The sequence below is a fragment of the Leuresthes tenuis genome, unplaced genomic scaffold (assembly GCF_036924035.1).
Source record: "Leuresthes tenuis unplaced genomic scaffold, fLeuTen1.0.hap1 SCAF_22, whole genome shotgun sequence".
In the NCBI taxonomy this organism is placed as follows: domain Eukaryota; kingdom Metazoa; phylum Chordata; class Actinopteri; order Atheriniformes; family Atherinopsidae; genus Leuresthes; species Leuresthes tenuis.
The window spans coordinates 29,585,478-29,612,182 of NW_027325376.1; the positions used below are offsets into that span (position 1 = coordinate 29,585,478).

General features: G+C 44.2%; 1 protein-coding gene across 1 annotated transcript; it reads right to left on the reverse strand.

The window, feature by feature from the left end:
- Nucleotides 1-1,321: 1,321 nt before the first annotated feature.
- tm4sf21b (transmembrane 4 L six family member 21b) lies at nt 1,322-11,307 on the reverse strand. The gene is made up of 8 exons (XM_072376896.1): nt 11,114-11,307; nt 10,216-10,281; nt 9,185-9,336; nt 8,898-9,084; nt 8,542-8,589; nt 6,019-6,120; nt 5,769-5,821; nt 1,322-1,439 (listed from the first exon to the last, which is right to left on the reverse strand). Exons 1-8 carry the CDS (start codon nt 11,303-11,305, stop codon nt 1,322-1,324), a joined length of 918 nt encoding a protein of 305 aa, XP_072232997.1. The 5' UTR covers nt 11,306-11,307.
- Nucleotides 11,308-26,705: the final 15,398 nt, after the last annotated feature.

Genomic DNA, 26,705 nt, shown 5'->3' on the forward strand with positions numbered 1-26,705 from the left:
AACATGTCCTGACTTCTATCACTGCCCTGACATCCATCACTGTCCTGATATGCATCAGTGTCCTGACATGTCCTGACATCTATCATTGTCCTGACATCCAGTGTCCCGACGTGTTCTGATCGCCATCAGTGTCCTGACATCCATCACTGTCCTGACATGTCCTTACATCTATCTTTGTCCTGACATCTATCACTGTCCTGACATCCATCACTATCCTGTCTCCTAACCCTGCATTATCAGTGAGCTGCACAGAGTGTGAGCGATTCTCTGTGAGGATAACACAGCTTGAGAAGAGGATTGAAACGCTGCAAGAAATTTGTACGAGTGAGGAATTTATTGACTCTATTATAGCTCCTGTACAGGCTGTGGAGCCTTCATGTGCCAAAGGACTAACTCAGATTTTTCTACATGGGATAACAGCTGGTGTGGAGCCTCACACTGCAGACCTGGCTGACACACTTCCCTGGATGTGTCCAAATGACACTGGAATATCTGGTGAAGCTCCCAACCTGGCCGGTCCGACTGATCTCTCTTACTGGAACAGTGTTGGTGCCAAACTCACTCCACCACCTGAACCTGCCATTGCATAATAGATATGACCCGTTGATTCCAAATACAATTTCCAATGATGAATGTAATACAAAAATGAATAAAACAAGAGAAATGCCCCCAAAACTCAGCCATGAATATCCAGAATATCAAGCGAAGCCCAAATGCCACAAACAAGGTGAGGGCTACAGAAGCAATTGACACCACAAGAAATGAAATAGATACCATTCTAATTGGGGACTCCATAACACAGTATGTCAGAATGGCTAAGACAGAAAATATAACTTTTTCTGATACATCAGTCAAGGAACTGATAGATATCTTGCCGACCATTCTGTCTACACATCCAGATGGCATGAAGATCATTATCCACACGGGTCTTTTGATATTCTGAGAAGGAAGACTGGCTCTGAGATCCTGAAGAAAGACTTTTCTCTGCTGTTGGAGAGACTGAGTCACTATGGAGCACACGTGTCTCCATTTCAGGTACCATTCCTACTGTGGGTAAAGGAATTGAACTTTTCAGCAGAGTTCTTGACCTGAACACATGGTTATCAAATGCATGCATCGCCCATGGGATTAAGTTCATTGATAACTTCAAAATCTTTTGACTGTAAGGAGCGTTTCAGTCCTGATGGCATGCATCCAAATCAAACTGGATGCAGATTACTAGGTGCACACTTACGTCATGCTGTTGGGACGGCAAACCCAAACATGAGTGTACAGATAAGGATGACGCACCAGCGAGGCAAACAACCTCCAGCCCTCCCCCTCACTCCTTACTCCACATCACACAAGGTCTCCAAAGGATGTCTCTATCCCAGCCAGGACTCCAGCGACCACCATCTACCAGGAAATACAGGGCACCCCTTCTTCTTACATCATCTGTCCTGGCAGAGCAGGGCACAGGGGGATGTGCAGGATGTTCAAGGAGCAGCAGCAAAATTCAAAACAAAAATTACATGCCATGATGCGTTCAGGGTCCCTGCTATAGTAATCTTACTTCTGACAACTGTTCTGAGAACAAGCTGGGACCCAGTAGGATTTCTGCATTAGTTAGTAATGGAAGGAATCGAAAACAGACAACTTGCTGGGTGAATCTATCTAATCTGTTAATGGTACCACGTACAACTCAGAATACAACAGAGACCAGTGTAAACTCCACAAAGCTCGCTCTACTTGATATTAGATCTCTGACCAATAAGTCACTGTTAGTTAATGACTTCAAAATTTCACATAATTTAGATTTTCTTTTCCTGACAGAAACGTGGTTAACAGAGAGCACAAGTGCTACTGTTCTTAATGAAAGAGCACCCGCAAATTTTAGCTTTATGGATAAATGCCGAAATTGGAGGAAAGGTGGGGGAGAGGCTGCCTTATTTAAAGATATATTCCAGTGTAAATAGATGTCATTTGGTGATTTCACTTCTTTTAAATATCTTAGTTTTATTTTATAGGGTGTTCCTAAAATTCTGTTCTTAATCATTTACAGATCTCCAGGATACTGTTCAAGTTGTATTGATGAATTTTCTGAATTATTGTCTTTTATCTCAGCTGATTTGAACTATTTTATCTTGACCAGGGATTTTTACATTCACATAGATAATATGACGGATGGTCGGATGGTAATGCCAAAGAATTTTCTTCTGTGCTGGACATGTTTGGTTTGTGGCAACATGTCACAGAACCGACCCACCTTCGAGGTCACACTCTGGACCTGGTCATTTCTAAAGGTGTTGATATTTCTTCTGTTGTGGTTATTGATTTGGCCTTGTCTGACCATTTCTATATTTTATTTGATTTATTGATTACTCAGAATGTTAAAACAACCAGCTTCTCAGTTAAGAAGAGGTACATTAATGAGAAAACAAGTGCTCAGTTTAGGGAGGTCATAGCTATGTCACCAACAATGAGCGCACAGTCGACTGACGGACTGCTGGATTATTTCAATTTAAGAATTTTGAATGTAATGGAAGCTGTTGCACCGATAAGTATCGAAAGCATGTTAAGCAAACAGAAAACACCATGGAGAAACACCACAACGGTCAAAAGCTGTAAAAGAGAATGCAGGAAAGCTGAACATAAGTGGAGGAAGACAAAGCTTCAGATTCACTATGAGTTGTGCAAACAAAGCCTGCGTAGTTCTAACAATGAGCTGTGCAAGGCCAGAGAGCTGCATTTATCTGAACTGATTAATAAGAATGCCAACAATTCTCCAACTCTGTTTGCTATGGTTGAAAAACTCACAAATCCTCCTAAACAGTCAAACCCAGACCTCCTCTCTACTGAGAAATGCAACGAATTTGCAAACTTTTTTAGCCAAAAAATCAAAACAATTAGACAAAACATTCACGCCACACAAACCAACAAGAAAACTAATCTGTGTCTAAAACCTAGAACTAACTCTGACGTTATGTCACAATTTAATACTATTGATTTAAAAATCCTAGAGGAAACAATATGGCATCAACTTTAAAATCAACAACTTGCACCCTGGACATAATACCATCTGACTTTTTAAAAAGTGTTTTTACCTCAGTAGAAAAGGATCGCCGACAAACAGTTAATAGCTCACTGGCATCAGGCATTTTTCCCAAGTCACTAAAGACAGCTGCCATTAAGCCACTCCTAAAGAAGGGAAATCTAGACACCTCTGTGATGAACAACTACAGACCTGTCTCTAATCTCTCTTTTATATCCAAGATTATTGAGAAAGTTGTATTTAACCAGCTCAATGACTTTCTGAATGAAAGTGGAAGTCTCGATAACTTTCAATCAGGCTTCCGACATAATCACAGCACTGAAAAAGCTCTGGTCAAAGTGTTAAACAACATCAGGTTTAATACTGATTCTGCTTATGTTTCAGTCCTGGTTCTGTTGGACCGGCTGGAGTTATTTTGTTACAATTGGCAGTTAAAAATCTGAGCGAGTGGCCATGACTTGGGTCAATTCTTGGACCTCTTCTGTTTAACTTGTATATGCTACCTTTGGGTCAGATATTGCAGAACTTTAACATCAATTATCACAGTTATGTAGACGATACACAACTTTATGTGTCTCTGTCACCAGACGACTGCAGCCCAGCAGATGTATTGTGTCAGTGTCTGGAGGAAATAAACACCTGGATGAGAGAGACTTTTCTAATTAAATTAAAACAAAACTGAGATAATTCTGTTTGGTAGCAAAGAGAAGAGGATCAGCATTGGTAAATATCTTGAGACTCGGGCCCTTACAATCACTGACCAAGTTCGTAACCTTGGAGTGTTGATAGACTGAGATCTGACTTTCAGCAGCCACATCAAAGCTGTCACCAAGGCAGCTTTTACCAACTCAGAAACATCAACAGAATTAAAGGTTTTCCCTCCCAAAAAGACCAGGAGAAATCCATCCATGCATTCATCTCCAGTAGACTTGATTACTATAATGGTCTTTTAACTGGACTTCCCAAAAAGAGCATTAAACATCTGCAGCTCATCCAGAACGCTGCTGCTAGAGTTTTAACCAGGACTAAGAGATCTGGACACATCGCACCAGTTTTAAAATCTTTACACTGGCTTCCAGTCAGTCACAGAAAGATCATTACTGTCCTTGCTTGTCCTGACATCCATCACTATCCTGACAGCCATCACTATCCTGACATCCATCACTGTCTTGACATTCTCTATGCTTTTGATGCTCCTCTCAACATCCCAGCAACTACATCAGCTACAAGGGTTCAATGTTATGAGGTAGGTAAACAGTGGATGGTGCTCGAGGCTAAAATGTGAGACATTCTGTGGAATTCTTAAAATCCGGCTTAGCTCACCTGATATTAAGAACTTTGATCGTCACAAAGCCATCGAGATCTGGTATGCTGATAGTTTGCACTTACGCAGGCCAGGGTCTTTGCGCAAATGCAAACCCCAAGCAAGGGGAACTGAGAATATGTGGCACAGATTCAGACAGGCTGCTGATGATGACATCTGATTATGTGTCAATTAAAAACAGAGTTAATATAACTACAGCATATAGGATGGACAATGTAGTTAGGATTGGACTGTTTTAAATCATAATTTTGTTGTCTTGTTTTTCCTTTGATACATCTTTGAGTTCTGTTCAAATATTTTAAAATGTTGGACAGCAAAATATCTTATTTAGGAATTATTAAAAAAATTTAAAACATCTCAAGGGGGTCGGGTGCAATGTGAGCTGGGTAGCAGCTGAAGCTGGAAGCCTTGTCGGTCTGATGCTCAGCTACTCTCGGGACGTGGAATGTCACCTCTCTGTTGGGGAAGGAGCCAGAGCTGATGCGCGAGACAGAGCGGTTCCGGCTAGATAAAGTCGAACTCACCTCGACGCACGGCTTGGGCTCTGGAACCAGTCCTGAGAGGGGTTGGACTCTCTTTCACTCTGGAGTTGCCCATGGTGAGAGGCGCAGAACAGATGTGGGCATACTTATTGCCCCCCGTCTGTGTGCCTGTACACTGGGGTTTACCCTAGTGGACGAGAGGGTAGCCTCCCTCCGCCTTCGGGTGGGCGGGTGGGTTCTGACTGTTGTTTGTACTTATGTGCCAAACAGCAGTTCAGAGTACCCACCCTTTTTGGAGTCCCTGGGGGAGGCACTGGAGAATGCTCCTAGCAGAACGAGGGAGTCTAGGGGACTTCAATCCTCACGTGGGCAATGACAGTGAGACCTGGAAGGTTGTGATTGGGAGGAACGGCCCCCTGATCTGAATCAGAGTGGTGTTATGTTGTTGGACTTCTATGCCAGTCATGGACTGTCCATAACGAAGACCATGTTCAGGCATAAGGGTGTCCATATGTGCACTTGGCACCAGGACACCCTTGGCCGCAGTTTGATGATCGACTTTGTGGTTGTATCATCGGACTTGTGGCCGTATGTCCTGGACACTCGGGTGAAGAGAGGGGCGGAGCTGTCGACTGATCACCACCAGGTGGTGAGTTGGCTCCGCTGGTGGGGGAGGAGGAGCTTTAACTCTCAACTCTGGCAGAGCTTCAAACATATCCCGGGGGAGGTGGGGGACATTGAGTCCGAATGGGCCATGTTCCATGCCTCCATTGTCGAGGCGGCTGACTGGAGCTGTGGCTGTACGGTGGTCGGTGCCTATCGTGGCGGCAACACCTGAACCCGTTGGTGGACACCAGTGGTGAGGGAAGCCGTCAAGCTGAAGAAGGAGTCCTATCGGGCCAGTGAGACTCTGGAAGCAGCTGATGGGTACCGACAGGCCAAGCGGGTCGCGGCCTCGATGGTTGCTGAGGCGAAAACTCGGGCCTGGGAGGAGTTCGTGAGACCATGGAGAACGACTTCCGGACGGCCTCGAAGAGATTCTGGTCCACTATCCGGCATCTCAGGGGGGGGAAGTGGCTCACAGTCAACACTGTATATGGTGGGGACGGAGCTTTGCTGACTTCAACTAGGGACGTTGTGAGTCGGTGGGGGAAATACTTCGAGGACCTCCTCAATCCTACCGACATGCGTTCAGAAGAGGCACAGTCGGAGAGCTCGGAGACGGGGCCTCCCATTCTGGAGCTCAGGTTGCGGCAGGGCCCCAGGGGTGGATGAGGTCCGTCCTGAGTTCCTCAGGGCTCTGTATGTTGTTGGGCTGTCTTGGCTGACACGTCTCTGCAGCATCGCGTGGACATCGGGGACAGTGCCTCTGGACTGGTAGATCAGGGTGGTGGTCCCCCTCTTTAAAAAGGGGGACCGGAGGGTGTGTTCCAACTACAGGGGTATCACACTCCTCTGCCTCCCTGGTAAGGTCTATTCGGGGGTACTGGAGAGGAGGATCCGTCGGATAGTCGAATCTCGGATTCAGGATGTGCAGTGTGCTTTTCGTCCTGGCCATGGAACAGTGGACCAGTTCTATACCCTCAGCAGGATTCTGGAGGGTGCATGGGAGTTCGCCCAACCGGTCTACATGTGTTTTGTGGACTTGGAGAAAGCGTTCGACCGTGTCCCTCAGGGAGTCCTGTGGGGGGTGCTCCGGGAATATGGAGTGCCGGACGCCTTGATAGGGGCCGTTCGGTCTCTATATGACCGGTGACAGAGTTTGGTCCACATTGCTGGCAGCAAGTCGGATACGTTTCCGGTGAGGGTTGGACTCCGTCAGGGCTGCCCTTTGTCACCGTTTCTGTTCCTAACTTTTATGGACAGAATTTCTAGGCGCAGCCAGGGCGTTGAGGATGTCTGATTTGGCTACCTCAGAATCGGATCTCTGCTTTTTGCGGATGATGTGGTTCTGTTAGCGTCGTTGGGTCGTGACCTTCAGCTCTCACTGGAGCGATTCGCAGCCGAGTGTGAAGCGGCTGGGATGAGAATCAGTGCCTCCAAATCTGAGACTATGGTTCTCAGCTGGAAAAGGGTGGAATGCTCTCTCCGGGTCGGGAATGAGATCCTTCTCCAAGTGGAGAAGTTCAAGTATCTCGGGGTCTTGTTCACGAGTGAGGGACGAATGGAACATGAGATTGACGGGCGGATCGGTGCGGCGTCTGCAGTGTTGCGGGCTCTGCACCGACCCGTCGTTGTGAAGAAGCAGCTGAGCCAGAAGGCGAAGCTCTCTATTTACTGGTCAATCTACTTTCTCATCCTCACCTATGGTCACGAGTTGTGGGTAGTGACCGAAAGAACGAGATCGCGAACACAAGCGGCCGAAATAGGTTTCCTCCACAGGGTGTCTGGGCTCTCCCTTAGAGATAGGGTGAGAAGCTATCCGGGAGGGGCTCGAAGTAGAACTGCTGCTCCTCCGCATTGAGAGGAGTCAGATGAGTTGGCTTGGGCATCTGGTTAGGATGCCCCCTGGATGCCTCCCTGGTGAGATGTTCCGGGCACGTCCCACTGGGAGGAGACCCCGGGGAAGACCCAGGACACGTTGGAGAGACTATGTCTCTCGGCTGGCTTGGGTACGCCTCGGGGTCCCCCCGGAAGAGCTGGAGGACAGGGACGTCTGCGTTTCTCTGTTAAAGCTGCTGCCCCCACAACCCGGCCCAATAAGCGGTAGATGATGGATGGATAAAACATCTGCTTAACTAAAGTTTAAAGCAAACCATTTCAAACATGTAAAAGAATGTTTTGGCATTGTCGTGAAAAAATCAAAACAATTCTGAAACGTATTGTTAAATGTATTCAGTTGCACTTGTAATCAGGCTTATTTTTAGCTGGTGGATATTCTGATTGGCTGGTAACTTTAAAAATCTACAAGTCATATACAGCCCTGATCATAACCTTTTTCCTATTGACATCAAAAGCCAGATACTACGGGGTGTTTGATTTTTTCAGTCTATAATGTGCTATGTGTTAAAATCCTCTGTAGTTATCACAGAAAGGATGGTTGCTTTTTCATTGACCTTCATTGAGCGATATTGTTCAAAAGTAATGCTTTTTTCACATATGAGTCAGTACCACAACGCCACTACTTCTTTGAAAAAGTGATTATCTTTTCAACAATGTACTTATAGTTCTGTACAATGGTGTCAGTGGTGTATTTCCATTCTATCATTTATATCACTCATCGCCTTCATTTTCCACTGCAGGCAGTGTTTACCCAACATGGGCTGCATAAGCTTCTTACCATCAGGATACACTGTGAATTTGCAGTGTATGTGTGTGTGTGTGTGTGTATGTGTGAACAAGTCAAAGTGATCATAGCAACTGTGGAAAACAGAGCTCACCTCTGGTCAGAGCCATGATTCAACCCACACTGTTGGTTTGTAACTGTTTATAACATATTGATCATAGATATGCAATCCATGTACATGTATTGGATATACCTGTATTATGTTTTTTCTTGATTTGGAAACTGTGGACATAGTTGGGATTTCAAACAGCAGGGATGTGTGTCTGTGTGTGCAGGACTTCAGTGCTCCTGTGGATACCTTGTTCATATGTGGAAAACAAGCTCAGTAGAGTCGAGTTGAATGTGCAACATCCTGTAATGGAATGGCACACAAGTGACCTACACTATTTTAGGCATTTATGCATGGGGATGCCCATACCTGTGCCAACAAATCACTAATATGCAGAGGAGTTACTGCACCAACATGCTGGAGCAAAAAATAAAAAGATTATAATGGTTCACATAAGAGGGCAGGTGACATGTAGGATCAATGAGCAGATTTAGTCTTTACAACCCAAGACAAGATGGGGCATATAGATACAGAGTATCAACCATTACCTTTTCCTTATGAGCAGGACAAGTGATTACAGTCTATTACAGATTACAATTTCACTGTACGAATTTTTATCTTTATCATTTCAATTCCATATAAGCATTACATTTTTAGTTCCTCTGGCTCTGCATATAATAAATGTGTTAAAGTATAAACCAGGTACTATTCTACTTTTGTCTCACCTCCTTGTCAGAGCAGGTGCCACAGAGACAGCCAAACAACCCGTTCACCATCTGGATTATGCAGAGGACAGCCTGCAGGCATCCTGCCACCAGTAGAGTGGTGAAGAGTGCCACGTTGAATTCAACTACATTCTCTGGAATCTCACACCATTTCCATATTTCTTTGTTGCTCAGGTAGCTGCCAGTGCTAGAAAGGACATAAATAAGTAGTGTAAACAAATAGAAAGAGGAATATTGCAGTAATATACAGAATTTAAGGTATTGTTTGTAAGTTAAAAAAAATGCACCTGTTAGCAAAGGGTGTTCCCCATGAGGCTGTAGGGTTATCGTCATTCTTCCAGAAGCACACTGGCCCATTAGCAAGACCAAGGGCAGCAACACTCAAGCTGTACACAGCCCCCAGCACTCCAACTGCTGCAAACCCAATAGACAGGAACATCTGCAGGGGCAAACATGGCACAGAGTCACGGATTCTTTCTGGCTTTCTCAAAAGTTGTCCTGAAATGACAATCTTACACAAGGCAGGTGTTTAAGATGGTTCTTGGCCATGTGGCCAAAAGAAAACTAGGACTTTAATCTCCCTTCTAACATTGAGTTACTTAAACCCCGAGTTTCTTCCTGGTTTAGTGGGCCATAGTTTTTCCTCATGGGCTGGAGGGAATATAAATACTGTCAGCAAATTGGAAAGGGAAGGGGATGTAATGTCCTTTAATCAGCTCAGAGAGACGCAGAGAGACTCTATTAATGGGGATTTTATTTTAATCACTTATACTATGAAGCTGCAACCAAAGGGGGTTTTCTTCCTGACATGAAAAGAGTAAGACTTGACACAAGGAAGTTTTTAAGGGGCCTTTTCACTCTAATCAGTGATACCATTTCTCATATAAAGTTGCTTTGGGAGCCTAATTTTCGGGAGAAAGTCCCAGATGATTAATGCTCTGCAGTGTGGTTGAGTTCAAGGCCAAGTTTTACATGAGTCTTGTAAGGCTGAAAAGTTCTGTTTGCTTTCATTTGTTGTAATTTGGCTCTTTATAAATAAAACTGAATTTAATTGAGTTTCAAATCACAGTGATAGCGTTAAAAGTGACATTCAACATATTTGCAACACAGACATGACATGCTTCCAGTCACACATGAGGCACACAAGGTTAATTCCATCCAGCAGCCAGAGTGGATGTCTCTTCGAATTTACCTTATTGTTTTTTTACACTTAATTATATCTATGAACAAGACAGACATATCATCAACTATTGTAAAATAATATGAAGCTGTGTGTTGATTTGTGTGGGGCTACAAGTTGCCACTGGTACACACTCACCCCACAGCGGTTTGCACAGCAGTTTTTTGCACTGGTCAAATGAATATGGATGGCAGGAATGAGGACCTGATGGCAGAAAAACAAAGAAAAGTCACGAGAGATACGGTATGAGGCATGTATGTATGGGGAGAGAAACTGTATGCAAAGTTCAGTAATACAGTCTGAACTATATAAACCAAAATGAGGTGAAAAGCTGTGGAGCATGCTCAGGGAGAGCATGTCTCCAATGCTGGACAATATTTCATTACATTTCAGGTAAGTTGCAACACATCCCTAAGATGTTTTCAATGAGTCAGTCATGTTATTCAGTCAATCACTCCTCTACCTGATATTGTGTTAAAATGTCAAAAGATTAATATTTTCTACTCAAACAAGTGTATATCTATGTCTCATGAAAAAAATGACAGATAAATGGATTGTCTGATTTCTACGCTGAAAATGTGATATCTGTCCTTTCAAGGTCACCCACAAAACGGTGGAGAAGCTGTACAGCTGCTCAACTTTCGAACAGCTGTACAGGAGTTTCAGAAACCAAGGGCTCAAGGCTGGATCGAGATTATTGTGTTTACCAACTAAACTCAAAAGCTGGAATTATGGAGTTCCTAGAAGGAAAGTTCAACTGGAACTTTCAGATTTCCAACTGAAAAATCTGGAGGAAGCTCACCAGCCCTCACCTCAAAATACAACATGGCTGTGAAGTAAAGTGAGGTAAACTAACATTTAATCAAGTGGACTGACTGAACTATGGTAGCTGTGTCTGAACTAAATACAGAGGAATATCTTGCTGTATCCATTCAATCTTACGGCCAAGTCCCCTCTTGTTTTGGCTCATTACCCTGTTTATTTTTAAGGTTTGGCAGAGAGTTATACTGAAAGTGATCAGAACAAATCTACTCACCATGATTCCTCCTCCAATCACGCCACCCATATATTTGACTTCCTGAGTGATTCGTTGCTCTCCTTCCCTGTCTTCACTTGCATACTTTGTGTCGAAGTCAGGGAAGAAGAGGATGATGTTGCAGATGATTGACACTGCAGCCAGGACATAGAGGGGGATAGCAAGAAACTTAGAGCACGCTCCTGTACACATGATGTCTGTAGATGAATGGATGTTATCTAGCTACTTAGACCTTCTTTACAGTTACTGCTGGTCAAACTGTTTCTACTGGCACATGCGGCGTCTCACTTATTGCATGTCAAGGGCAGCTTCATTCATCGGATGTCAGAGATGAAAGATCTGTTTAAATACATCATTAGGGTCTTGGTGGGCGGAGTCATAGGAGATAAGGTATACAGCTTGTTTATCACCTGCATTTTGACCTGGACATGTCTGCTCTCTCTCTCTGTGTGTGTGTGTGTGTGTGTGTGTGTGTGTGTGTGTGTGTGTGTGTGTGTGTGTGTGTGTGTGTGTGTGAGTGTGTGTGCGTGTGCGTGTGCGTGTGCGTGTGCGTGTGTGTGTGTGTGGGTGTGGGTGTTTGGGCGCGTTCATCAGTTTCCATGAAACATAATGCCTCTGTTAAACTCTTTTGTGTGCCTCTTATTTACTAAGAAAGATCACTGAATGGAATCCTTTTTAATTGTTTTTTTTTTCACTAATATTGTTACAATTCTGTCATCACAAAATGTACTTATTAAGTTTTGAGGAGATTTGGTTGGTTATATAAAATCATTTGTCTTATATCGATGTGGGTGGTGCTCATGGAGGTGAAACCTGACTTTGGAAAAGTTGCTGTTGAGACAGTTCTAAAGTAAACTAAGCAGCGATTTGAAGCAAATCAATTCAGGAATATTTCTTTATATCAATAATTTTACTTCTTTAGTAGAAGTAGCAGTAATATGTCACTATACAACGACAGTTATTCAAGAAAACATTGCAGACTCATCTAGTGTTTATACATCGCACAGGTTGATTTTGTCGATTTTTCCGTGATCACAGTATAAACTGTGGTCCTAACCCAGTTGAGTCAGAGCTACTCTACAAAGTACCTCCTCCAGCTTCTGCCACATTTTCTATCAACCTGTTATCAGGATGGTAGGACGCTGATACGTGTGTCGATTTATGGGTTGATTATCTTATCATCAAATAGACTTTAACCACACATACACACATGTATGCAGACGTAGTGTCATAATAGATCAATCTAGCTCCCAGCTCAGCATCAGTTGTGAGTCATTATTTCCATTCTTCCCTGGACTTTTCTTAGTTGTGGTGGAAGTCCTATAATAATCATGTGCCTGAGAAACAACACAGGTACTCAGTTTAGTACAATCTGTCAGAGAATCTTTATTCTTAGATAGTTTACAAAGTCATCAGCCCCTTGTATGTATAATGTATAATAGTCATAGTCATAGTCATATTGCTGCCTGTCAGCGCTGCTAATAGCTTTGACTATGAAGAGGTCAAAACCACGGGGAAGGAATGGGTGGACAGCTGCAGAAAGGTAAAAGATATTCTTATGTGACATAAATGACGGGAGTGACCATCTGCACTCATACACAAACATCAGGTCCACACTATGTTTTACTTTTGATCGTGTGCTGATGGCTTAACTGGACAACTACACATCTTCATGGACAAAAATCAGGAGGTTTAACTAAAAGCTATGAAAAATTGCAATTACTTTGTGACTCTTTGCAAAGTCAACAAATCAATAATCAACCAACTCTGAAGTTTGGACTCCAACATCTAATGTACTGACTTACAGAGGGACTCTCATTAGATTTAAACTAACCAATGATTTTCGACTGATCTTTTAAAGATGATTATTCTTGCTTCACTGCCTGAGCATTACAACCAAACTGTCCAGTGACAGTGTTCAGTCCCCGTCCATGGGATTTACGTAGCATCAGTCATAAAAATAACCCCATAAAACCATAACATATAATTCAACAAGCAAAAACATCTTCAGGAGTTCCCTTTTTGTATCAGCATGAACTTTTTCATTACAAAAGTTCATCAGATACAAAGCTTTACCAGCGACACCCAACAACAGGTTACATAACAATGAGTCAGGTTTTATTGGTGAAACGGAAAAAAATGTATTGCCACTGAGGAGATCTTGCTTTCAGATCATACAGAGAAAAAAAGTCCTTTTCAAATGGTACTACCATTCTGATGAATTCTAACACACAAAACACACCCACAAACTTGATACAGAATGATACAGACTCTGATTAAAATAAAAACTAAAAACAGTCTGGGCAACAGCGTTCTTCTCCCCAGCCACCTCCACCAGATTACCACAGCCTGGGTAAACATCTGAATCATGTTGTTGCACACCATTTAATGTCCTGTAAAAGTCCAGAAAAGTAATCTCCGCCCTGCCAAGTATCTGCAAAAATGTCACAGTGTGTGAGTGTTTGCATGATAGGGTGAGTACATTAAATAAGATGAGCTGTTAAAGTGTGAGTATAGCTGAAGTATATTTCAGGGCTCTTTGTAGAACCTTGTCAACATAAAATACACAGTGTCAGCTATCTTCAGTGTACCTTTGACCTGCCAATGTACTTTTAGCAATCACTCATGCTATTCCTTCCATCAGCTTGCCAAATGAGAAATTGCAGCACGTGTCTTCTGCTCCTTGGTCAGGGTGTAGCCGATTCTGAGCAAGTGCACAACTCAAGATGAGTCAGATCTCCCAGGTTTGAATATTCACACCACATTTTAATGTGGGGATGTGCTAAAGTTTTATGGTAAGAGGCATTTCATCACTTCCTCTTGACCTTGCTTGTGCTCTGTGGAATTTCAGGCTCTTCTTGTCTCACACTGTAAACTCTATCACACACTCTTGTTCACTCTGATCACATCCAATTCTTGGAATCTTTTGAGGATTCAACACTGTGTTCTTCTGTCAGTGTATCCAAAGTCTGCTAACTTAGCATGGCTACCAGCTCTTTCCCCCCATCTCCTGTTCTCTAGGGTTAGAGCAGACACATTTTGATTGTGTCTTCTCCCACACCACCGAAATTTGATCAATCATAAAACACAAGAGGAGCAAATCCGGTAAACCTCAAACTATTAAATGTGGTTTGCTGAATATTAGATCTCTCCTTTCCAAGTCTCTGTTAGTGAATGATTTGATCTGTGATCATCATATTGATATATTTTGTCTTACAGAAACCTGGCTGCAGCAGGAGGATCATGTTAGCATTAATGAATCAACTCCCTCTGACTATTTAAATGTTCACGTTCCTCCAACCACAGGCAGAGGAGGAGGAGTGGCAGCTATCTTCAGATCAGGGTTACTAATCAGTCCTAGACCCAAGATTAGTTTGAGCTCTTTTGAATCTCTGAACCCTTCTACTTGTTGTTGTGTGTCATCCACCTGGCCCCTATTCTGATTTTCTCAAAGTGTTCACAGACCTACTCACTGCCTTAATCATACCCTTGACCTTGTGCTGACTTATGACATTAAGAGTGAACAGTTAACAGTGTTCCCTCATAACCCTGTCTTATCTGACCATTTTTGATGGTAAATGGTAAATGGACTTGTACTTGTATAGCGCTTTTCTAGTCTAACTGACCACTCAAAGCGCTTCTAACACTACATGCCACATTCACCCACTCACACACACTCGTATCTTAGGATACATGTAACTATGTGCTTTCTAATCATTCATACACATATTCATACCCTGATGGATACATCAGGAGGCAACGTGGGATTCAGTGTCTTGCCCAAGGATGCTTCGACATGTAGCCTGGGGAAGCCAGAGTCGAACCGATTGGTGGGCAACTGCTCTTCCTCCTGAGCTACAGCTCTACCAAAAGCTTGATGACTTTCGAGTTTACATTACTTGCCTATACGGCTTCTGAGAAGAAATTTACATATAGAAGGCGTCTATCAGAGAATGCTGTTACCAGATTTAAAGAATCAACCAGCTGGAACCAGCTGCCAGTTTGGTTTCAGGAAGCAGACACTCTCTCTACCTATAAGATTAGGTTTAAAACTTTCCTTTCTGATAAAGCTTATAGTTAGGGATGGCTCAGGTGACCCTGAAACATCCCATAGTTAAGCTGCTATAGGCTTAGACTGCACAGGGACCTCCCATGATGCACCTCTTCTCCCTCCATGTACATATGACGTCATTGTTGTCATTAACTTGTGTTTCTCTCTCTCAGCAGGTATCTCTGGCCTGGTGTTACAGTGCTTGTTGTCCCCTCTTTCCTGTCCTCTCAGCCCCCAGCTGGTCCAGGCAGATGGCCGCCCTTCCTGACCCTAACCTCTTGAAGTGCATTGACATTTGCTGTGATTTGATGCTATCTAAATAAAGCTGAACTGCAAAATATTTTTTGTTGCATGTTTATATTCTAAACATCTTTTTCCAGGTATATCAGCAGTCAATAGTTGTATTACTCTCTTACAGTTCTACTTAGTACAACATAATAGTGAAATACTCGGTTGTGGTACACAAAATAGACACGACAGAAGTATAATTTACAAGTAAGGAGAAAAAAAAAGAAAACGTTTTTATTTAAATTTAAAGTTACAAATGAATAAAACTTTGAAAATACAAAATATGCAAAGAAATGCAGGTGTGCAAAATAGTAGCAGAGAGAGAGGAAGGCAGAGTCTCTGAGTGTGTGTTGTACTTTATGTGCTGTGGTTGAGAAGACTAATCGCTTGTGGATATGTGGATCACTTGTTTTGTTTTTAGGCTGCAGAGGTGTCTCCTGGACCTTAGTGTGTTATTCGTCTTCAAAAATGAGACTTTGTTTTATCTGCAACGAGCTTGTGCTCCAACTTTAATGTCAGGACGAACAGCATACATGGCATGCAGCGTCTAGCTTCTCTTGTTCATCTTGTTTACCACCAACCCTGTTGATCCATCTACAACCTGATAGTTCCCTCTACTGGTCACACTGGGTATATTATTACATATCAACACATCCCCCTTTCTTTGAAGCTGTAAACAAAAACAAGTCCTAACATACATAACTGATACTGGCATCATATATACCAAAATTCACATCTTTTTTTCTTTGACTTGTTAGACAATGCTTTCAACTACCAAAAGCTCTTTTATAACAAATGAACTTCAACAAAGAAAGTCACCAATAACTTTTCACTTTCTTTTTTCTAAAACATACAACTTGAGAACATGACCTATTCAGTTAATTGATTCACAACCCTGTGGAAATCACAAAAAGCTGGTCTTTTGATCTGACGCTCAGATCTACTCAAGACAGGTGACCCTGAGTGATATTCACTTGTGCCCACGTGCACAGTCCATCTGATGCCAGGTCTGGTACTGTTTTTGCACGTGACACAGAAGTAATTCCATCTGCATCTTCGCACTGTGTTTCAGTGAAATCCTCTTTGGTTCTGAGAAGGTTACAACAGTTCCTTCTGAGCATGTGAACTTTCTCAGTCATTACTTCATATGACCTCGGCCCAACCTCCTGGAGAACTGTAGCTTTTCTGTTCCATGCATCCTGTTCTTGGATACGCACCACATCATCTTTGGCCGCTGTTTTTGTTTCCATTTAATTTTTTCCAGTTTTGTCTGTATCTCTGCATTCTCCTTGATGTCTGTGTAGCAAGGTAGAGTTGTGCGTAGCTTGCGATTCATCAACAGTTCTGCTGGGGATAAACCACATTCAAGCGGGGCAGTTTTGTAACTTAGCAGAGCTAAATAAGGATCTGATTTGCGGTCTGTGGCCTTCTTGAGAAGTTTGATGATATGCAGTCCCTTTTCAGCTTTGCCATTTGCCTGTGCACGCTGTGGAGCAGAGGTGACATGCTGAAAACAATATTGTTTTGCAAACTGCTGCCATTCTTTGCTGTTATGACAAGGACCATTGTCACTCACTACAGTCTTTGATATTCCATGCTGGGCAAAGATGGACTTGACATGAGTAATTACACTGTTGGTAGTTGTACCTGTAAGCAGAGCAATTTCAGGATAGTTTTAATAATAGTCTATCACTAGCAGATAGTCTTTGTCATTACAGTGAAACAAATCTGTTCCAAATTTCTCCCACAGTGCAGTGGAAAGATCTTGGACCATCATAGGCTGCCTTGCCTGCTTGCTCTGGTACTTGTTACATGTTTCACACTTCCCTGTCATGTTTTCAATGTCCTTATTGATTCTGGGCCAGCCGACAGCATTCCTGGCTCTCCTTTTACATTTCTCTATGCCCAGGTGTCCTTTGTGGAGCCTATGAAGTATCTCAGGCCTCAGGCTGCGTGGAATGACCATTCTACAGTCTCTCAATAACAGTCCATTTGCCACACTTAGCTCTGATCTGATGTGATAGTATTTCGGACAGGACCCCTTGGGCCAGCCACTGTGAATGTTTTCCATCACTGTTTGTAACTCCTTATCTTTGACTGACTCTTCACTTATTTATTTTGCTTTACATTCAGACACAGATAAAGATTCAGCTATCATGTTTACATGCTTTTCAATCTCTTTTTTCAGTGGAGCTAACAGTGTTCATCTCTGGTACTCGTGATAGCGCATCCCCCAACACCAAGTGTTTGCCTGGTGTGTATATTAGCTCAAAATCATACCTTTGCTGTTTCATGATGAGACGCTGAATCCCTGGTGACATCTCATTGAGACTTTTCTTGATGATTGACACAAGGACGATGATCTGTCTCAACTGTGAATGTAGGAAGCCCATAGACATAACATTGAAAGATATCCCGTCCATAAGCTAATCCTATATATTCCTTCTCTATTTGAGCGTATCTTTGTTCAGTCTTAGTCATGGACCAAGAAGCACAAGCAACTGGCTTCCAGCTATCCCTTTCTGCCTGTGACAAGACAGCTCCAAGTCCGTCCTTCGACGCATCAGTTGAGATCTTCATTCTCTTGTTGGGATCATAATACGCAAGCACGGGTGTATTTGTCAGTGTGGTCTTTGGAGCATTCCATTCTCACTTATTTCTCGATGTCCACTTGAACTCTTTGGAGTCATGGAGAAGTTATTTCTTGCTCACCAAACTGGCATTTGGTGCGGTTCAACTTTAGTCTATTTTCACGCACCCTTTGGAGTACTTTTTTCAGTCTTTCATTGTGCTCTTGTAGTGTGGAGCTCCAGACTACCACGTCATCCACATAGCAACGGACCCCTTCTAGCCCTTCTAGCATGTTGTCCATAGCACGATGATATATTTCAGAAGTTAAAATTATGCCAAATGGCATTCTCAGGAATCTGTACCTCCCAAAAGGCGTATTGAATGTGCAGCATCTTGAGCTCTCATCATCCAACTAGATTTGCCAGAATCCTTGTGCTGCATCTAGTTTTGAGAAGTAGTTTGTGTCAGCCATCTCACTTGCAATTTCCTCCTGTTTTGGTATCTGGTAGTGCTTACATTTTATGTTCTTATTTAAATCTCCTGGGTCCATACATATTCTCAGTTCTTTGTTTTTGTTCTTTTTGTCCACGCACACCATTGAGTTTACCCACTCTGTTGGTTCTTCCACTTTTGTGATGACTTTTGCCAGGCAAATCCTTTCCAATTCCATTTTAAGGCGCTCCTGAAGTGGAGCTGGAACTCTCTTTGAAAATGTCATGAAAATGATGCACAATGGACTCAACTGTTCCTGTATGTACATTTACTGCTTCTGAGCAGTTGATGTGGTAGACTGCAACACCACCAAGTAGTGACTCCCGGCCCTCAGGTGTGACAGAGAACAGTACGTTGTAGCTTTTGTTCTTTACTGTCACTTTCAGTCTGCACTGACCTTTGCTGATAGGGTTTTCGCTCTTATTAACGAAGTCCCACCTTAAACAGAAAGAACCACACAAGAGATCAATATCAAGTTCAGCTTTTGCAAAGGGGAGAGCCGTCGCCGCTTCAGCCACAGGTGTATGTGTCTAAGCAACCTCCAGCAATCTCCGACTCACTCCTTGCAGCAGCCTGGTTTTATTCAAAGATAAGAAAAGGGGAAGAGCTTTACAAAACAAAAGGTTGCATAGAAATTTCAGAGCATGTGACTCTGTCTAATGTTTAGATATGGAGACACATCTGCAAAGTCAGAGTGTGAGACCTTGATGATAATCATTCAAAGAGATACATCTACAAACTAGTTTGAATCAGGCATTGTGTGTTGTAGTTTGAACTCAGTTGAACAGTCTCTGTTCTGAAGCATCTCCCTTTGTTCATACTCACACACACATTTCACCATCACATGATTGGAACTAATGCAGTATAAGATCCATACATCACACATATGATTTTTATGGCATAGCATATGAGTGCAAAGCACAGGAATATAATTGTAAAACAGGGTATATCATGAGATAACAACTAAAAACTTTTCCCTCCTGTTTATCGAATGAGATACAAAAATAACATATGCAAACATAGAGTTTCTTTTGGTTCACTGTGGTAGGCAGAAACAGCACATCATTCTACATCACTTGTTTTGGACATTTTCAATGTAGAAGTCATTCTTAGTTTCTTTATGCTTTACACAGGTGAAGAACAGTCATCATAGTCATCACAGACTCATCTTTGGTTGGTTGAAAAGTAATCATCATGCTCCGTGGTTTGGCGGAGCAATTGTTGGCTTACCATGGTGGAAGTGACCGTCTTAGTTATCACAGACTTGAAACAAGGGATCACACAAGTCGTAAATACACAGAATAAGATCAGCACACCAAAGAAGGGGGTTACGATCTTTAAGAGTAGTTGCCACCAGGCGCCGGTCGTCAGCCAGAAAGTCCCATTGTTGTTGTGCTGTTTCTCGTGACATAGTTTGTTGAGGCCATTGCCTCATTTATGTGGGTGTCATTTTCTCCAAGGATATAGGTACAGCAAGAGGTACCTATAATGTGACATATTCCACCTTGTGCAGCGGTGAGTAAGTCCAGAGCCATTCTGTTCTGGAGAACCATCAGCCATGTGGCTTGGAGTTCACGACTCTGGCCACTTTCTATCTGCAAAGAAAAGTTTGCAAAAGACTGGAAGCGATAATTCAGAGTTTCAATATACAGTGCATGTTTTCCAATACCATCCAAAGGGAAGGGGGAATATACAACTTTAGCACTTGTGCTCCAAACCTTATGTTCGTCTGGGACATCTGAGCCCCAGATAGGATTGTGTGGTTTGAAGACTGTGACATCTCTCCGTTGTCGCTTATGAAGGGAGGGCAGTTGGCCACGATAGATCTTATAGGTATGGTCGGTGACCCACACCGGCGCGCAGATTCCCGTCCAGTTGATGGGCAGCATTTGATATACATTATGTCCGCATAACCACCACCGGTTCTGGATGAGGTACGTCCCGTTCGATGGCGCGGATATGTTGGTTGGGGAGCCTTCTCCAGTTGCCATGGCACTTCCATCTTGGCACTCAGAAGTGATGCTTAGAGCTCCCATCCAGGCTCGTCCCCGTGGGCAGCCCTTGCTTGTGCACAGATGCGTTTCATTTCCTTGGGTGAAGCAAGTGAAGTTCTGCCCTTTGGGAATGTGGAGATATGCTACCTGTGGTGTGGGTTTTCCTCTGATTGTGATGTTCATGTTGGCCCAGAACAATGTACTGCATGTCCTGTTTTCCACTCCCCAACGGGGATCAGTTATTGATCAAAATATTGCTATGTTGAAACCTGCCATTGAGGCCATACATTTCGCTTCAGTTTTATTCATCCATGTGGCTGCGAGATGGGTCTGTACCAGGTATTTGTGTTGAATGGGTGTTTCGGGTCCCATGTCCAGTCATTGTAGTCCACATCATGGGTCCATCTCTTTTCCCGGTTTGGTTTGGGATCACTTTGAGTACCTAGGATGAATACAGACAATACACACGCCACAGCCACAGCGCAGCTGAGAAACACCTTTTGTGTCCCCATTGCTGCTCAGTTATCAGAGATGCAGGTGCACCCTAGGCCTAGCAGAGTGAGGATCAGTTGGTTTCTTCACTGACGTTGAGACACCTCACTCTAAACAATGGGGTCCCTTTGTAGTCAGGTTTCCCCACCACTCTGAAATTAGGGGTCCAACACGCTCTGTAACTTACAGTGGCTGAGGTGGATCCAGTTGAGCCTTTCAGCAATCTTCACTGCAGTAGGTGTGGTCAGGTACACTTAGTATGGTCCTTCCCACCGTGGGCTGGCCTATTTCTTTCTTTTGATGACCATGATGTACACCCAGTCACCTGGTTTGATGGTGCTGTCAACCTGTGGAAGAGAGGAACCAAAAGGCAGTAAATTTGCATTGGACACGTCTTTCTGTTTTAGTGTCCTGATCATATAATCTGCCAGAGTCTGTTCTTCATCTGCTTTCTGTAAGTCTGATGAAAACACTGGTAACCAATATGGTCTCCCATGGACTATCTCAAACGGAGTTAATCCTTCTGATGTGGAAGTGATTCTCAAATAGAGTTTCACCAGGTCCAAGCATTCTGGCCACGGGTGGCCAGTATATTCCATGCATTTTTTTCATTCTGCTTTTAATCGTGCCATTTGTTCTTTCCACAAGGCCTGCACTTTGGGGGTGATAGGCACAATGATTTTTCAAATTCATTCCCAGGTGCTCTGCCATTTTCTGAACTACTTTATTCACAAAGTGTGGTCCATTGTCACTGTAAATGGTTTGCGGGATGACGTGGGCTGGGATGATAGTTTTGCAAATAGCCTTAGCTACCGCTAGTGCATCAGTTAGTTTTGATGGAACTATCTCAACCCATTTGGAAAAAGCATTGATCATCACTAAACAGGACTTATAAGGTCCACTTTGTGTGAGTTCAATGAAGTCCATGTGCATTGTTTGAAACGGGAAAGAGGGTTTTGGAAAAGAGCCTTTTTTTGTCTCATATTTCCTTGGGGGTTGTGTTTCACACACACAAGACATGCTTTACAAACGTTTTTTAAGTAGGAATTTAATCCATACGTTGTAAAGTGTTGTTGTATGATAGCACTCATCCCTCCTGTTGACACATGGCAAGGCCCATGTGTCACAATTACTGCTGCTTTGAAAAGGGATTTAGGCAGAACTGTTTTTTCATTCACTTGAAAAATCCCATCCGAGTTTTGTGTGGCACCTTTTGTGGCCCACATCTGTCTTTCTTGTACTGATGCATTTTGTTGCATATCTGTTAGTACAGTTTGGTCAATTAATTGTTTTTGTTGCCATGCCCATGTTTTCCTGGAGCTGCTTCTTTTGCCACTTGATCTTCAAATCTGTTGCCATTAGAGACTTCATCTTTCCATGTAGTGTGTGCAGCACACTGCTAATTTGGCTGGCAACTGTATAGCTTGAAGGAGATCAGTCAAAAGAGATGCATGTGTTACAGGTTTACCTGTGGATGTTGTCATGCCTCTGCGCTCCCATTGTTTTGCAAAATAAAACAAGGTTGAGAAAGCATATTGGCTGTCAGTGTAGATTGTTACTTCATGTCCTTTTGCTAGTTTGCATGTGAGACCAAAAGTTCCATTTTATGAAACAACACGACATCTGCTGATTGGATGACTGCCAGAGAAGCTGCACAAACAGCTTGGACACACTCGGGTAAAGCTTGGGCCACTGGGTCCAATTTCTTTGAGTAGAAAGCTACAGGTTTTAATCTGTCACCATGATTCTGTCCGTCTGTCCGACGGGCTCACCACCCGTGAGATGGGCAGCAGCCGAAAACGGAGGCCTTGGCGGTCTGATCCTCGGCTACTGAAGCTAGCTCTTGGGACGTGGAATGTCACCTCTCTGTTAGGGAAGGAGCCGAAGCTGGTCCGCGAGGCTGAGCGGTTCCGGCTAGATATAGTCGGACTCACCTTGACGCACGGCTTGGGCTCTGGAACCAGTCCTCTTGAGAGGGGTTGGACTCTCTTCCACTCTGGAGTTGCCTGTGGTGAGAGGCGCAGAGCAGGTGTGGGCATACTTATGACTGTGTGCCAGCACATTGGGGTTTACCCCAGTGAACGAGAGGGTAGCCTCCCTCCGCCTTCGGGTGGGGGGACGGGTCCTGACTGTTGTCTGTTGTTTGTGCCTATGCGCCAAACAACAGTTCAGAGTACCCACCCTTTTTGGAGTCCCTGGGGGAGGCACTGGAGAATGCTCCTACCAGAGACTCCCTCGTTCTGCTGGGGGACTTCAATGCTCACGTGGGCAACGACAGTGAGACCTGGAGGGTGTTATGTTGTTGGACTTCTGTGCCAGTCATGGACTGTCCATAACGAACACCATGTTCAGGTATAAGGGTGTCCATATGTGCACTTGGCACCAGGACACTCTTGGCCGCAGTTCGATGATTGACTTTGTGGTTGTATCATCAGACTTGCGGCCGTATGTCCTGGACACTCGGGTGAAGAGAGGGGCGGAGCTGTCAACTGATCACCACCTGGTGGTGAGTATGCTCCGCTGGTGGGGGAGGATGCCGATCAGACCTGGCAGGCCCAAACGTATTGTGAGGGTCTGCTGGGAGCGTTTCCCCCTCCAGGAGGAGCTTTAATTCTCACCTCCGGCAGAGCTTCAACCATATCCCGGGGGAGGTGGGGGACATTGAGTCCGAATGGGCCATGTTCCGTGACTCCATTGCCGAGGCGGCTGATCGGAGCTGTGGCCGTAAGGTGGTCGGTGCCTGTCGTGGCGGCAACCCCTGAACCCGCTGGTGGACACCAGTGGTGAGGGAAGCCGTCAAGCTGAAGAAGGAGTCCTATCGGGCCTTTTTGGCCAGTGGGACCCTGGAAGCAGCTGATAGGTACCGGCAGGCCAAACGCGCTGCGGCTTCGGCGGTTGCTGAGGCAAAAACCCGGGCTTGGGAGGAGTTCGATGAGACCATGGGGAACAATTTCCGGACGGCCTCAAAGAGATTCTGGTCCACCATCCGGCGTCTCGGGGGGGGGGGAGTGGCTCACAGTCAACACTGTGTATGGTGGAGACGGGGCTTTGCTGACCTCAACTAGGGATGTTGTGAGTCGTGGGGGGAATACTTCGAGGAACTCCTCAATCCTACCAACACGTGCTCGGAGGAGGCAGAGTTGGAGAGCTCGGAGACGGGGCCTCCCATTTTTTGGGCTGAGGTTGCCGAGGTGGTCAAAAAGCTCCTCGTGGCAAGGCCCCGGGGGTGGATGAGGTCCGTCCTGAGTTTCTCAAGGCTCTGGATGTTGAAGGGCTGTCTTGGCTGACACGCCTCTGCAGCATCGCATGGACATCGGGGACAGTGCCTCTGGACTGGCAGACAGCGGTGGTGGTCCCCCTCTTTAAAAAGGGGGACCAGAGGGTGTGTTCCAACTATAGGGGTATCACACTCCTCAGCCTCCTTGGTAAGGTCTATTCCGGGGTACTGGAGAGGAGGATCCGTCAGATAATCGAGCCTCGGATTCAGGAGGTGCAGTGTGGCTTTGATCCTGGCCGTGGAACAGTAGACCAGCTCTATACCCTCGGCAGGATCCTGGAGGGTGCATGGGAGTTCGCCCAACCGGTCTACATGTGTTTTGTGGAGAAAGCATTCGACCGTGTCCCTCGTGGAGTCCTGTGGGGGGTGCTCCGGGAATATGGAGTGCCAGACCCCTTGATAGGGGCCGTTCGGTCTCTGTATGACCGGTGTCAGAGTTTGGTCCGCATTGCCGGCAGCAAGTCGGATACGTTTCCGGTGAGAGTTGGACTCCATCAGGGCTGCCCTTTGTCACCGATTCTGTTCCTAACTTTTATGGACAGAATTTCTAGGCGGAGCCAGGGCATTGAGGGTGTCCGATTTGGCGACCTCAGAATCGGGTCTCTGCTTTTTGCGGATGATGTGGTTCTGTTAGCGTTGTCAGGCCGTGACCTTCAGCTCTCACTGGAGCGATTCGCAGCCGAGTGTGAAGCGGCTGGGATGAGAATCAGCGCCTCCAAATCTGAGACTATGGTTCTCAGATGGAAGAGGGTGGAATGCTCTCTCCGGGTCGGGAATGAGATCCTTCCCCAAGTGGAGGAGTTCAAGTATCTCGGGGTCTTGTTCACGAGTGAGGGACGAATGGAATGTGAGATTGACGGGCGGATCGGTGCAGCGTCTGCAGTGTTGCAGGCTCTGCACGACCCATCGTTGCGCAGAAGGAGTTGAGCCAGAAGGCGAAGCTCTCTATTTACTGGTCAATCTACGTTCCCATCCTCACCTATGGTCACGAGTTGTGGGTAGTGACCGAAAGAACAAGATCGCAAATACAAGCGGCCGAAATGGGTTTCCTCCGCAGGGTGTCTGGGCTCTCCCTTAGAGATAGGGTGAGAAGCTCAGTCATCCGGGAGGGGCTCGGAGTAGAACCACTGCTCCTCCGCATTGAACGCCTCGGGGTCCCCCCGGAAGAGCTGGAGGAAGTGGCCGGGGACAGGGACGTCTGGGCTTCTCTGCTCAAGCTGCTGCCCCCGAGACCCGACCCTCGTATAAGCGGCAGATGATGGATGGATGGACCATGATTCTGTAACAATACTGAAGTCATGTAGCCCTTTTTGCAGTCCACTGTCTGAACAAAGGTTTTACTGTAGTCTGGCAGCACAAGAGTTGTGGTCTCCATCAATGCTTGTTTTAAAACTACAAATGCTGCCTCAAAGATTATAAAATAAAATTATAATGTGAAAGTTGTAATTATTTGAAAAACATAAAATATAATGATAACTAATTTGTAACTTTTTAGTTGAATATCAAAAATATGTTCACATTGGAAAATTGCACATTTAGTAACATTTTGTCAGTGTCTTCAGCACCATTAAGTGGATTTATCATCATTATTTGTAAATTTATGAGACACATTTTTTTTTTAAAAGCTCTGAAATATAGAGATGCTCTACATTGTAATCTCTGAAATATCTCAGAGCCACTTCTGTTTATCAAGATTACATTTTGTGGAGATATTTAAGACTAGTTCAGGGTAAAATACTCAGATTTTTTGACAGTCCACACTATGACTTATTGAATGCATTTTAAAGAACATTTTAAAGGGAAACTACGGGAAAGCTGTAATTTCTTCTTACACAACTCTTCATCAGTTTAACTTGTTTAGAGCCTAAAAAACATTATTGCATGCAATGATACTTTTTAATGATTGGTTTATAGACACATGGCAGAAATGGATGTTAAAAGTCCAACATCAGAAGGAGCCTTTGACTATAGTTTTTCTGGAGTCTCTGCCAACTCAGCTTCTCCTTTGGAAGTTAAGAAAACGTCAGTTTATCACGTCAGGAGATGCTTGGAAGGTGTAAGTTGAACTTTGGGTTCAAATCATATGAGCAGTAAACACTGTTATCATCTGTGCAGGATGCATAAACATCAGCATCTCTGACTCTGCAAGCTCTCATTCCATCTTGAATTGGGATGATCAGCCGGGTCATCAGGTCTCTTCCCAACAGGTTAACAGGGCATTTTGGTGAGATCACTATAGAGACTGAAATAGTTAGTTTAGTTTCTTCATCTTCAATAGTCAAAGCTTTAGAGAAATATTCTTTATGTGTTTGTCCATCTGCTGATTTAACCCAAATGCTATTTTGAGATTGTTTCAAACCTGGGACATGTGTTTTAAGAACTGTTTTGCATGTACCGCTGTCACATAAAAACTATGTGGGTTTACAA